Source organism: Protopterus annectens, chromosome 8.part0, assembly GCF_019279795.1.
Source record: "Protopterus annectens isolate FY-2018-M chromosome 8.part0, PAN1.0, whole genome shotgun sequence".
NCBI classification, from domain to species: Eukaryota; Metazoa; Chordata; order Ceratodontiformes; family Protopteridae; genus Protopterus; species Protopterus annectens.
Window position 1 is genome coordinate 1,420,658,402 of NC_056741.1, and position 14,805 is coordinate 1,420,673,206.

The 14,805-nt window shown below is 35.1% G+C and overlaps 1 protein-coding gene across 1 annotated transcript in view; it reads right to left on the bottom strand.

Moving 5' to 3' along the window:
• LOC122808494 overlaps nucleotides 1-14,805 on the bottom strand; it is a 666,541-nt gene that overhangs the window by 283,985 nt on the left and 367,751 nt on the right. The window contains exons 19-20 of the mRNA XM_044079450.1: nucleotides 12,348-12,497; nucleotides 6,626-6,889 (exon numbers count right to left, since the gene is read on the bottom strand). Coding sequence (XP_043935385.1) covers nucleotides 6,626-6,889; nucleotides 12,348-12,497 — 414 coding nt within the window. The remainder of the gene's footprint in view (nucleotides 1-6,625; nucleotides 6,890-12,347; nucleotides 12,498-14,805) is intronic.

Consider the following 14,805-nt stretch of genomic DNA (forward strand, 5'->3'; position numbering starts at 1 on the left):
TCTGACCCGTACTATTAAACACACTGTCTAACTTAGGCTTCTCACATAACACAGTAAAATGGTTTCAGAGTTACCTCAAGGATGATAAACAAGCAGTGAAATGGTCCAATGAACTCTCACCCTTTCTCCACAACCCTACTTGAGTCCCTCAAGGATCCATTCTAGAACCCCTATTCTTCAAAATTTTCACAAACAACCTTCACACTGCCTCTCATCCTGGGAATCTCATTCAATATGCTGATGATTCCACCATACTTTCAAAAACCCAGCAGTGCTTTACTTCAGTCGAATCCTAGCTAAGAAATGCCCAACTCTATCTTAATCCAAAGAAGACAAAACTAGTACTCTTTCATCCCAGGAACACCTCCCCTGTCACTGATCATTTTAACATCTTTGCATCTGACAACACTGTCATAAAAATATTGCAGAAAACCAAACTTCTAGGAGTTATCATTGACAATAAACTTTTATACTCATCAAAACTGGGGCTCTTTTACAGAAATAAACATTTCTTTACTGCACCAACCAAAACTACCCTTGCAAAAACATTTTTACTTCCCTCCCTTCTTTATGGAGCCCTGTCCTAACTAGCATACAAACTTCTACTATAAACAAGATGGAACAGTGCTACAACAAAGTTGCAAAGTTTGCCACAAACACTAAATATCACACACACCACTGTAAACCACTCCTAGAATTTAACTGGCTTGAACTCCCCAACCAACTTGTCTTTGTTCAGCTATCCACCTTGCACAACCTTATTTTCAAGCCTACTGCCTGCCCTGCATTAACCAATCTAGTCACACCTTACACATCAGATCGATCCCTACAATCAGAAGACAAAAATTTCTTAGCTATCTTAAAATCCACAAGAAAACCAGGTCACTTGCTGTATTCATACTCTGTCTCTATTCTTTGGAATTCACTACCTCTAGCTACCAGGTCTATGCCTGGCCTAACCTATTTCAAAGCCTCTTTAAAAAATCATCTCAAAAAGACATGACTCTGCTCCTGCATAAAGTCTGCCTGATGTTCTGCACTTCCTCTTCTTCCACACTAGCATCATCCTCCTCTTCTGTCACATTTCAATCCTTCATAGACTGCAAGATCCTAAGGCTCTTCTGACTTCTTCTCTGTTTCTATACCATATCCTTAAGCTACTGCTCAGGCTGCATTGCATCACTAACTTTCCGGCTATTATTTTCCTAACAAAAAGTAACATTCTAGTTATTTATTTATTTATTTTACCATGTACTATAGCAGTCAATGGCAAACATTACTCTACCTACATACTATTTTTTGGACACTACATCATGTATAGTGAGAATGACTATTATTGTCTATAATGTTTTTAACTCTATAGAACTGTCGAGATGTGTAGTATATATTGTAACATTGTGTAACACAGTTTGTTCATTCAACTTATTTTGTACAGTATTTCTAATGCGAATTGTACTGTACTGGATTTTACTGTATTCTTTATTGTACTGTATGTGGAGCTTTTCTCCCTGGGCCTCGGCTGAAAATGGGTTCTGTAGACCCAGCAAGACCACCCCAGTAAACCAATGTCAAATAAATAGATAAATATATCTCCTTATCAATAGACATTGTATGCCTCTCAGCATCAAACTTATACAGATTGCTTCCCAGTTACAGTGTCAATTAACAGTGCTTAACAGTATGATGTTTTTTGGTCTCTCATTCACAATTCTTTGGAATATAACATTAGGTTGTAGTTCTACCTTAATCGGTATGAACACGATTAGACAAGGTTACAATCACTTGTACCACAGGACCACAATCAGAGCTTACATGCTGATACAGAGAAAAATAAATCAGAACAAATGGTAAAAGAATGATACTCGAGAAGATGGTATTATGGAGTGCAGGAATATACCCTGGATTACAACCCAGGCAATTCCCGTTCAGTTATCATTCCCTGTCCCTAACAATGCAGCAGGGGTGATGAGAAGCACCAAACATTTTGCCATTTTACCAATTCTGGGAGAGAGTTTATAGCCAATAGTCGCAATGACCATTAGGCATCAGTTATGAAAGTTCAGAAGCATGTGCGTACAGGTTCATAGGTAAGTACTAGGCTAGCTGCCCTTTTAATATGCATGGGAAATTGGGTAGGACAGAAGGTAAAGATTTCAAAAAAAGCCTACCATAACTAAATGAAAATGGAGTAAACAGAAAACAAGCTTGAGTGTAATAAGAAACACTGATACACCTGGTGAAATTGAAGATAACTGACAGAAAACATCTAGTATGAAAGAAAAGGCTGCTGAGTTTACAGTAGTAAAGGTTGTATAAGATGGTTCGGCTCTTTGACAAATGTGACAAGAGATAGAAATAAGAAGAAGCCAAACACTTGCCAGCTTTGCAGCATTAGAAAAGACTGGAAAACACAGATGTCAACAGCATAGTCAAACGCAGCATGCAAAGACTGTTCAAACTGTACTCCTTACTGAATGCTATACAAGGGAACTTTTCTTCCCCAGTGGTGTGAAAGTAATGTATAATTATAAGCTGTGCTAAAAATAAATGGACAATAAAAATACAAGTGAGTATAATTTTCTGGTGGGAAATACGATGTTTGTTTAAATCCTGTGGTTTATTGAATGTAACATAAAGATGATTTTGTATTCTTTTCTTTTTTGTCAGCTTTGTATGTTTTACTTCATATGATTTGCATCATACCATAAAGTTAAATATAACTGACACAGGTTTTAAATGGCACAACTTAGTGACACATTAAGGGGAAAATAAGTATAACTGTAATACTATTTGAGGAAAGTTTAACCATGTGTGTGTAGGAGTGTGCTATAATTTGTCAGTACAATGTGTAGTTTTCATGCAGAATATTTGAAAGCCTAGACAATAATTTTTCCTGTTACTGAATATTAGAGACCAATGTTGATAATTTTAAAATCTTACAATTTAATGCATAATATACCAAATGAAAAATCCTCAGAGAAGGAATTGTTATTATGAAAGTAAAGGATTATTGAACACGAAATGGATCTCTTTCAATTCACAGTGAAATATTTCAGGTTAGTGTTAGGAAATGTTGCAATAGGTATAAATTTACAGTCTTATCAGGGTCCTTAATGTCAATGTATTAATACTGTCCTTCTACCATGGATAATAAGGAAACTGAAATGCTGCCTCTGGGTATAGAATATCATGGTAAAAAATTAAAAGGAGATAATGTATATAAATATAAATATTAAGGAATAAAACAGAAATTCAAAATAGTTAAAGGTGAAACAAGTTGTAAAGGGTGGAAGGCATATGGTAGAACAATGACTAGGGAAACTGAGTAATTGATTTTTGAGGTTTGTATGAAGGCATCGGCCTACTTATTTATGTTGATATGAAGTTTGACTGACGACAGAAAATGTGAGAAGACTGCAGTGTAAAACAGTAGCTATATTTGCCCCCCTTTACTTTGAGGGACGATAATTTTTTGAAACTATTGTATTCTCATGCTTCTCTTGTTTTATAGATAAGAAAAACATGTTTTACTTAACATAGTATTTAAGGCAGCAATGCATCAACCTGTTAAGAACCAGATGGGGGTCAGCAAAGAGTGAAGTTAAACAAGGACAAATAACCGAAAGTAATGAAGAATGAAAACACTATGTATAGCAACGTTTGTAAAGTACGATATATGAATGTAAATATGTGATGGGTGTTCAAGTTAATAGTAATACATTGATTAAAATGAAGAGTGAAAACACTATGTATAGCAACGCTGGTAAAGTACTATATATGAATGTAAATATGTGATGGGTGTTCAAGTTAATATTAATAAACTGATTAAAATGAAGAGTGTAAACAACTTCTTGGGTGTGAGGAAATATTAAATGAGGTTATTGAGAGACAAAGCTAACCTTACTTAGAAAATATGTAAAATTATAAGTGGGAAATGAAGAGAGCTTGAAGTGAGGAACATTCTGGGTGAGCTTGCTAGTGGTATACAGCACTTATTATTTTATTGTAATATAACAGGTAAAGAGTATGACACCCAGCCTTGCTTTGCCTTGACAGGAAGACTATCTCATATGTGTAACTAGGGAGTAATATTATGATATGAATGATGGCGCAAAACAGTCTGGAATTTTCCAAATGAAAATGTAATACAGTTTTCTTTTTTATTAATATAAAAGTAAAATCTTCATACCTACATCTGCAGTCCTAAAAAAGCACCATCAGCTTCATGCACAGAATGATGAATGTTTACAAGATAATCAAATCAAAAAGAAAATAGATTATTTTTTAAACAAACCATCAAAATCCAGCATTTAAAATGTAGTGTACATCATCATCATTTAAAACACATAATGAAGGGTTTTCAACTTCTGTTCCTACTGACATAAACTGAACTCCCAGTACCACCTATAACAAATAGTTTCTTTTTGACTTCTCACTACCTGTGCTACTAAAACTCTTCACTATACTCACAGGTTGTATAACTCCCACTCTGTTTGAACACCAGGATTTGACCTTTTCAACACCTGCCTGTGATTACCCAGATCCATTTACTTCAAAATAGCAAATTGGATTTCTATTTGCCTCCAGCATTGTCCTAAATTTCCAGCTGCATGGAACTCATTTAGCTAATAGCCCCTTACCAGTCTCAGATGCAGCTCTCTCATAAATGATTTACCTCCAAAGTGTTGAACAATGTATGGGTCATGTTAAAAACACCATTAACAGTTTATTCATTTATTTAATCCTCAATAAACAATTTAAGCCCATTATGCTAGTGGCCTTATTGCAGGGGAGAAGTAAACTTGTAGTCATACTATGGACAGGGGGGGGGGGTTGACCAGGGCATCAAGGAACGTCTCTTCCTTCTTTCAAAAAGGTGTAATCTATTGGAGAGAATACTAGCTGTGGGAAATTGTGCAAACATTTCATTAGGGAAAAGTATGGCTCAGCATGAGTGATTATGATAAAGAGAGGGTATATCAGAAAGAGATTCTCTCCTGATAAAAAATGGGAGGACAGTTTTCTAAGTCCCATCAGTTTAAGAGCTATCCTAATTGTGTAGAACCCGCAAATGCATATAATCCATTACTGGTCCAGAATACCAGTGCAGTTAGATGGGTATTGGAATATAATAATCAGCATCAGGGGCTTATGAGTGACTGTGGCTCAACAGATAGCATGCTCATCTTTGGTGCTGGAAGATCAGAAGGCTATGGCTTTTATTCCCACTTCAGGTGACTGCATTAATTTTCAAACCGCGGACACTGCAGTGCAGCATTAATGGGGGTGCTGTACTCTTGAGTGGGACATCCTTCAGATGTGACATTACACCAAGGGCCCAGCTGCTTCATTTGGTGTTAACTCGGGTGGATGTAAAAAACCCCACAGTACCTATCAAAAGAGTAGGGTGAGTTCCCCGAATCCCTGGCTAAATTTCCTCTAGTAGTTTAAATACTTCCTCAAGTCTCCCCTGAAATTAAGCCACTAGCATTGTGGGAATAATCTGGTCAACACGAGACAAATAAATAATCTTCTAGTGAATTGTTAAAAAATAATAAAAGAAAAAGGAGAATAGTATGAAGAATTACAGTATGCATCTGTGACAACAAACCTGGTTAGTAGAGTTTAAAAAGGTATTTGCAAAAAAATATAAACTTTTGAAATAACTACTTGCCACATGTGAAAAGACGTAGTACTACAGTATGGAGAAAAACAGACTTAGAACATATAAGGAAAAATAATTATGTGAAAGTATAAGTTTGTTGTTAAATCTTTCAAAATGGAAACCAATATTTAAATGTATTGCAGAACAGATATAAATTATGTGTAGTTGTAAAATATAAGTTTGAGATTCACAATATAAATATTATGAAAACAATATTGAGAGGTGTTTGGGGATGGAATCCTGTTCTTAACGTCCCTTTATTAGAGAAGATCTTCTTCATATAATGTTGAAATGGGAAAAATATTCATAGGTCATAAACTAGACTTTTAATAAACATCTTTGGATATATTTATGCTATATATTTATCAGAGAATGACTACAAGGTCTGTTCAAGATTATTTCACACACAATTCAGATATTACATAATAATAATAATAATAGCAAAACTGCTATGTAGGCTCTAGAGAACTAGACAATAATTTTAAAGAAATCTAAAGAGACCAGAAAAATGCATGCCAGTTCAAAACTGAATTCAAACATTATAATATGGGACTATGACATTTCATTTTTTTGTGAAACATTTTGTGTTACATTAATTAAGGTGTCAAATTCTGTATTAAACAACTACTGCATTGATACAATGATAAACCGCCTGTCTGTTGTGTGTTTAAGCAGATGTCACATTTTGGCAATCCATTCCATGAAGACTGTAAAAGAGACCTTTATAATCACTAGTTAGGAGATTCAAACATATTTCAGTTCTTCGTACATTTCCCGTCATTCAAAAGCAAGAACAACTCGTTCTAGGAAATTATTTTCTATTTATTACATATAAATGTTAAAATATATCAATTTTGTCTTTCAAGTAGAGCAGCAAATGTCAATTTTATATATATATATATATATATATATATATATATATATACACTATTATTATTATTATTGTTAAAATATACTTACCTTCTTCTCAATTAGAGCTTGGCATTCGTTTGCTATACAAGTCAGTTCTTGTTGGATTTCTAACTGATGTTTCTTTTGCAGTATGTCACTTGTCTCTTTCTGAAAATTCCTCCGTTGATTATACTGGTGATGTAACAAGGCAGTGATTCTTTCTATGTTTTGCTTTTCAAAGGTCTGAGCCACCTCTTTTAGTATTATCTGTCCATTTGTGCCAGACTGCTTATTCATCAATTTATTTGGTGTTTCTTCCACTCCACATTGTTCCTGAAAAAAAATTGTACTTATTAATTCATAAAGCTGCAAATACAGCAAGTGGGATTTTAGGAATACAGAAGGGTTTGAATTGACCTTTGCAGAAAAAATACAATGTGGGTATGGTTAGCCACTAAATGGCCGGTGAGTTGCAAAAGTTAGAGTAATATAAGACTATGAGTTTGAAACACTTCTATATCAACATTTGTTCTGAAGCAGGATTCTGGTAATTCATTAAAATATATTAAAAAGACACACAGGAGCAAAGCAATGAAGGAGTACAAAAAACAGTTTCCCATACACAAATCCACTCGTTGTTGAAATAATCCAAGTCTTTTGAATAAAAGGTTATAGATGAGTTTATTAATGCATTGCAGGTTAGCGCTTACGCTTGTTAAGCTTCTTCAGACCTGGTGCAAGGTCTGAAGAAGCTTAACAAGCGAAAGCGCTAACCTGCAGTGCATTAATAAACTCATCTATAACCTTTTATTCGAAAGACTTGGATTATTTCAACAACGAGTGGATTTGTGTATGGGAAACAGTTTTTTGTACTCCTTCATTGCTTTGCTCCTGTGTGTCTTTTTAATATACTTCATTATTGCTATCTACAGAGGAGCATTAACTTCGAGCGGAAGACACTACTTTTTTTAATTCATTAAAATGGCTAATTTGCAGTTATCGGAGATTCAAAATATTTCATGTTAGTTGTTTCATTTCTCCTTATTTGATATTTCAAGTTTAAGGATTAGAAAAATATCCCTGGTAATAAACAGGCCACACTCATATTTACTCATTTTTTATGTTTTTAAATAAGTTGCAGTGTTTCAAATGGTCCAGAAATAGAAGTGAATTTTCTTTATTATCTAGAATAAACGAATTCATCTACAAACATTAAGATCTGATGTTATAATATGTAAATGTTTTGTCGAGTTCTCCTTGACCCTAATGCAGAAAGCATGCAAAATTTTACAAACAAATTCAATGATATTTCTCCATATAGCTGTAGCACTGGTTGGTTAAACAGTATATAACAGAAGTGAGACTTCACTGTCAGTCCTCATCCCTGTCAGCATGCAAACTAGAGTACAACCTAGAGCTCCTCTCCTGTTTCACAGATCAAATATTATTTTCTTATTTAATTATAGTATTCACTCTTTGATTGCTATAAATAATGCTGCCTTGAAAGAAGTTATGTGACAAATGATGCATTCACATAGATGGTCTCTACACAGTGTCTTGTTTAAAAAAGGAAAACCACAACAAATACTAAATGCTCAGTACAGAAATTTAGCTTGCCGCAAATATCTGGACTTCTTGCCGAGAAAACAGGTTAAACTAAAATGTAGCATTTTATTAAACCATAGAAACAATAAATGGAACCTGTACTTAATATAAAAATTATTTCGAGTTTAATTAGGCTATCCCAACTAAACTGGACTCTTGCTTCTCTTGTATCCAGGATAAGACTACCGTCTACATGCTGTGCTTACCTAGAGCACCTGTATTATGGCTTACAATTCACTTCAAATTAGTAGCTAAAATTTAAGCCTCGGTTCTACATAAGTTGAAAGAGATTTCATTATTTTGTTTATTCATTTATTTAATTAATTAATCACTTTATTTATTTGGTTTTACTTTATTAATGTTTCAACCAATAAATTGTTTTGAAAATAAAATGATGATGAGGAAGCACCTTAATATGAAGATATTATCCTGAGAGGGTTAACATTTGGAAAAATGTTTTGCAGCTGACAAAAGAGTTTACTGAGAGTACCCCAGTTTTGTAACTACTGCACTAAGGGAGAAGAGACTATAGTACAAATAAACACTGAACCACATTTAGAAGTATTACTACTACCAAAAAAGTAAAATATATGTTTATTTATCTGTCTGATGATAATGATTTCACTTATATACCATAGTTATTTGAGTAGCCTGATAAAGCTTGCATTTTTTTTGAAAAGATACATAGAGCAAGTTGCCAGCATAAAAATGTAATATCATCCTTATGACCCAAGTTCACTTACTAAGTTAGGTGCCATTGGGCTTGTCATGGTACTCATACTGGGGACTGGAACAGCTATCCTATATTAGATGTGTCTGTAGATGTCCATGGTGGGGAGTATGCTAAATAGTGCACAGTAGAAGCTGGGTACCATCTGGTAGCCAGTGTTTAAGTGGGATGTACTCACAGATAGGTATATATGTTTTGGACACATGCACAAAAGATCATGCATGTTTCCTGCAGTAATGTCATGTCACATTGGGTTCTAGGAAATGTGTAAGGAAGATCTTTTCTGTTTTGCCACACTCAAACTGTCCAAACATCCATCCTTAACCATGATCACCAAACATGCATCCACCTCTTGCTCCATTCTAGCCAGTTGAGAGGGGCTATTATTGAAATGTTGAAAACTATAACTGTGTTTTTCACATTCAGATGTGAAAACTTAAATTTGGAGTTAATATATATACACGTGTATGTGTGTGTGTGTGTGTGTGTGTGTGTGTGTGTGTGTGTGTGTGTGTGTGTGTGTGTGTGTGTGTGTGTGTGTCTGTGTGTGTGTATGTGTGGATTTATATAATATTATCACATTTTCAGAAACTTGACATTCATATGGTCGAGACAGAATGTTCCAGTTTCCAAAAACTCAAATGTAAAAAAAAAAAACAAATCTACATTTTTGCCGGGACGCAAGTCCCCCTGCAACCCCTGCATATAATATATACCTGTTCCAAGATGCAGGGGGTGTCGGGGTACAGCCTCCCACATGTTGGGTGCATAGGGGCTTGCTCACTGCAAAAACATAGATTTTTTTTTTCATTTGCGCTTTCAGAAACTTGAATATATGGTCCCCAACCATATGAATTTCGAGTTTCCAAAAACTTGATAATATGATATATAAATATGTATATATATATATATATATATATATATATATATATATATATATACTACTTAAATTATATGTCTTCCATTACATCAGTCACATGGACTCTCTCCTCTTCCTCTTCCTCACCACTTTTTTTCTCTTTCTTTCACCTGCTCTACTGCTCCACCAACTAACCTATATCTTTAATTCTCTCCTGCTAATACCCCTTCTTACTTTCTGCATCTCCTTATCTATCTTCTGTTATCTCATTCAACTATCAGAACCTTTTCTACTTACGATTTTCTTGATTTTTCTGCTTATACCCTTCCACCTTCTCCTCTATGTTCTGCTCCTACTTTAGTGACCTCAACTCTCATTTATGTCAATATACATACTGAATCTGTGTTCATTATTATTACTTTCATATTTCCAGCTATTGCGTGTTAACCTGTCTTTCATTTATGCATGATAATATAACTTCTAATGTATGATAAATGTCTTTAGTGTTTATATCTCTATACTACCTGCAAAATAATGCCTAATATGTTTAATTTGTTACTGTTGTTCATTGTATAAATGTACTTTATATGAAGCTATTCTCCCTGAGCATCCTCTGAAAATAAGACTTGTGCCCAGTTGGATTTTCCCAGCAAAAAATGTATATACATATCCACCTGTATATGCATATATATATATATATATATATATATATATATATATATATATATATATATATATGTATATATATATATATGTGTGTGTGTGTGTGTGTGTGTGTGTGTAAAACAAGGGTGTGTGAGATGGTTTAATAGCATTACAATGATTTTTTGATATTGCTTTAGTAATCTTGCTTCATTCTCTGAAGTTGTAAGACTTATGTATTTCTACTACTACTACTATGACTACTTTAGCAGTCATGCAATTAAATAAACCTGATTTGACTGGGTCTGTACCAGAACTTCATTCAAAATGCCATTGAGCTGTTGTAGAGAAAAGAAGATGGTAGAGTGCGATAAAAATTTGCAGCTCATAATATGATGTAGTCAGTGGTCCTTCATCATATATTTGTCTCTTTAGAGAACAAACGATTGCATGCTACATTTAGGCAATGGAAACACATTTAAAAGCTTGATGTCATGATTAGCAGGGATTCACAGATATATGTGACAATTCCTTCCATCCATCCACAACCCCTTTTCCCATGTTTTACACATGAGGTCTGGGTGTCATTTCAACAGTTAGCTAGCCGTGGTAGTTCTTCTGCAACACACACTCCCATGCATACGCACACCTATGGTCATTATAGAGGGTCCACTCCACTTACTGCATGTCTTTGGAATGTGGGAGGTTGCCAAAGCACCCAGAGGAAATCCATGTGAACACAGAAAGGACATGTAGACTCCAAACAGAAGTTACTCCAGCCAAGAATTGAACGGGGAACCTCTTGAGGAGACAACACTATCTGTTGCACCACAGTACTGCCCATGTGTAACAACTGTCATGGGGAAAAATATTCCCTTCTTATACCCTTCTTTAAATTTTGAAATGCACCTTTTTCTTAGCTCTTCTAAGTAATACAATCTGATTATCTTTGGTGAAATGAATGCTTTCTTTCTTAGGACAGGAGATGTGTAACAGAATAGCCAGCTCTTTGGGTTTCTGATAAAAATTGGACTAATGATTATAATCAAGCTGTTTTTGCTCAAGAAATGGATGCTAAAAAACAGCTTAAGAGCAAACTGAAACAAATCTCATTTGACTATTTTTCAAATTTGAAAGTTATAATACTCTCACTTCAGCCGAACAAGTCTTTACAAGGTTTCAAAAAAAAAAGATAAGAGCACTAGCTACTAAGAGTTTTACACCTTTGAAGGCCGCACTGCACTTGGTGCTTTGCACAGACAGCAGTCAGAAAAAAGTGTGTCTGGTTCCTGGTTCTGTAATAGCTTTAAAAGCTGTGATACATTTCACACTGTCAGACACAAAAATGAAGTGTAGCAGCAGCTATTTGAGCTTCTAGCTGCTCTTATGTGGTGGTGTCGGTTATCAATGTGTTAGTATAAGACTAAGGCATAGCACTAGGGAAAGCTGCTTGACAAACTTTATTAATCGCCTTTCTTACATCACAAAGATACTTAAAAATTCTGTCTTCTTTAAAAATTGAGAACATAATTAAGGTACTCCATGTACTACATTTAAGTTATATTGCATGACAGGATGTGCTTTATTGTGTAATAAGCTCACTTCTGGCTTGACCAATCATGGATTGATGCAAACATTGACACAGACTGCTTTGGCCTCCACTGAGTGATGTGCTATACAAAAATATAATTCTGGCATGTCTTATGGCAAATGCTCAATGCCCACTTTATATTCTTTTAAATAATATTTTCACAATACCTATAGTTATTAAAAAGTTTTAACACAGTATTAGTGCCTTGGTGCCTAGTTTTAAGTCTCCATTTTGTATAACCACTTAATAGTAAACTTTACTGATAATTTCCTATCATTGCAGGTCTACACTGGCTCATTTAACTTTAGCTCACTAGAAAGACATGATAGAAGTGGACAAAGAAGTACATAAGCCACCACATTACCTGCCACCAGTTTGTATAGATGTCCAGAATTTTGTGTAGCTTCATGACCTTTTGTATTTCCTGCTTTACCAAAACTGCTGCTTGCATTAGAAATGAGGTTTCTTTTCTTTCAAACATTTCTTTTCCTTGATTAATCTCAGCAGTATTAACCTAATAAGATAAGGATAAGAGACTGTAAGTTTTGAGATGTTATAATGTAAACAGCATGTAACTAGAACAGCTGAAATCATTACTCTTTTAAAGCAGTAGATAGACAGCCTGAGCAGCAGTAGTGTTTTACAGACTTGATGATTCCCACAGTACAATACTTCACCATTACACAGAGTATAATACAATCCAAAGCATAGTGTTTCCCAACTTTTGTCTAGAAAAGGACAAGTATGATTAGCCATTCATCTAGCCTAGAAAGCAGGATAACTAATTCATTAGGTGTTATTATCTAAATACGCTATTTCCCTGTCACTGATTAATGAAGTCCAGAGACATAGTGAAGTCGGGCTTAGTTAGTAATCTGGACATTAGAAAGCCAATGGGGAGGGGGAGTTGAGCAGCAGTCAACAGTTTGCCCATTGTTGTTGAAGGGCTGCAGTACATTATCAGTGCAACTGCTCTGGCTTTCAGCATGCAAGGTTCTACCAGCTTGAGTTTTGGCAGCACAGTATTCAGAAATACTTCACCATATAACTTGGCCAAGTGTGTAGAAACATAAAGTTGTGCTCACGGCCAGTTTAGGCTATGGTTTTAGCAAGTTTTCTGACAGCTGCAGAAGGGTAGATGGTTAGGGCAAGCAAAGCAAAATCTGAACCAACCATAGATGGCTTGTTCCCTGGTTCTCTGACACTTGACCTTCAACTGGCCAAGAAAAGGAACTGAACTGCATTTCGGATGACTCATCCTAAAATGGTAGTGCACCTGTGGGGGATATATGGGATATCAATGCTACAGAAAAGAGAGAAAAAGAAAGAGAAGGTTGATAGGAGGGGAGCCAGGAGGAAAAAATAAGATATACATAGATAAAAGAATGAAAGTGAATAATGAATAGTTGAGGAAATTGTACTTACAGGTCTTCTCATGACTTTGTGAAAAGTTAGGCTGATATATTGAATTAATTTTCTTCTTCTTTTCCACAGATAGTGCTAAGATAATCCATGCCAAAAGAGTATTTTTTTCCACTGCTCTGTAAATACATTTCCTTAAAAGACTTTCAGACCATTACAAACTGTATGTCAGTTCACAATTTTCTAAATTTATCTTAAAAAAAAAACAATAAAAAATGTATGTGTGCGAAGCCCCCCCCCCCCACCTAGTTTCCTTCAAAAGAAGAAAATAACACAAAAAGTACAGATTTAGAATGAAAATAGGTAGGGGGCTTTGCACCCCACACCCTCCAATGTGGAGGGCTGCACCCCCCAACTATATATACCAACTCCAGGGTCGCATGACCTTGGGGAGGGGAACAAATCCCTGTTATTTGCCTTGAATACTGGTTTTCGATCAAATGAACTTTCTATCAATTGAATTTAGATCAAATGAAATTTCAATCAAATGAAGGTAACCCATATATATATATATATATATATATATATATATATATATATATATATATATATTAATACACATATATTACAGAAAAAGATGCTATATGACACCAGTGGTTATTATTGAGATGAGTTACATCAAGTAATAGATTAAGCTACATTCATTGAAACCCAGCTGGTCAGCCACATAGATAACTTACCCCATGGTAAATCCTTGGATTTTTATGTTCTGAAGTTAACAAAGTGGATTCTGCATTCTACAGCTGTGTGGTGATTTGTAACCTGCATTACTTTGAGTGGGTTCAATCCATCTACTTCTTCTGGCTTTTGTTTTTATCTGCTTCACTTTGTACTTTGTGACTTTTACATCTTACCCCATCACAGGATAGATATTAAGCATGTTAATGAGTACATCAGAGTCACATTTCAATGGCTTGGGCATAATATTCTGGGATTTATTTATTTTATTTATTTTATATTTTTCCTTTGTTGACTGGGTTAATCGCACTAGTCTAGTAGCCTCTTTTCAGGAGAGACCTGAGATGATACTTATACTTCTATGGCAATGTCAGGGCACTGGGGACCTTTGGAGCTGCTAAATGGTGCCAGAGGGCTTCTACAGCAGCAAGGAAGAGGCCTAAGGCAGGCAAGCAGCATGAAGGTGGAGAGAAAAGCTATGGAGAGTTTGCAGGTTGAAAGTGAGAATCTGGTAATAAATGTGTTGATCTGGAGCTTCAGAATATAAACAAAGATTCCTGTGTGGTGGATGCTACAAATAATCAGTATTTCCACAAAGAAGGAGGTATGCAAGTCTGTTGAAGTGGTGCAGATAACAGAACTGGTTTCAGGAGGACTTACAGATGATGTCCTAACAAGTGAATAAAGACTGCAAACAGAAAAATTGCTAGGAGGAAATATAA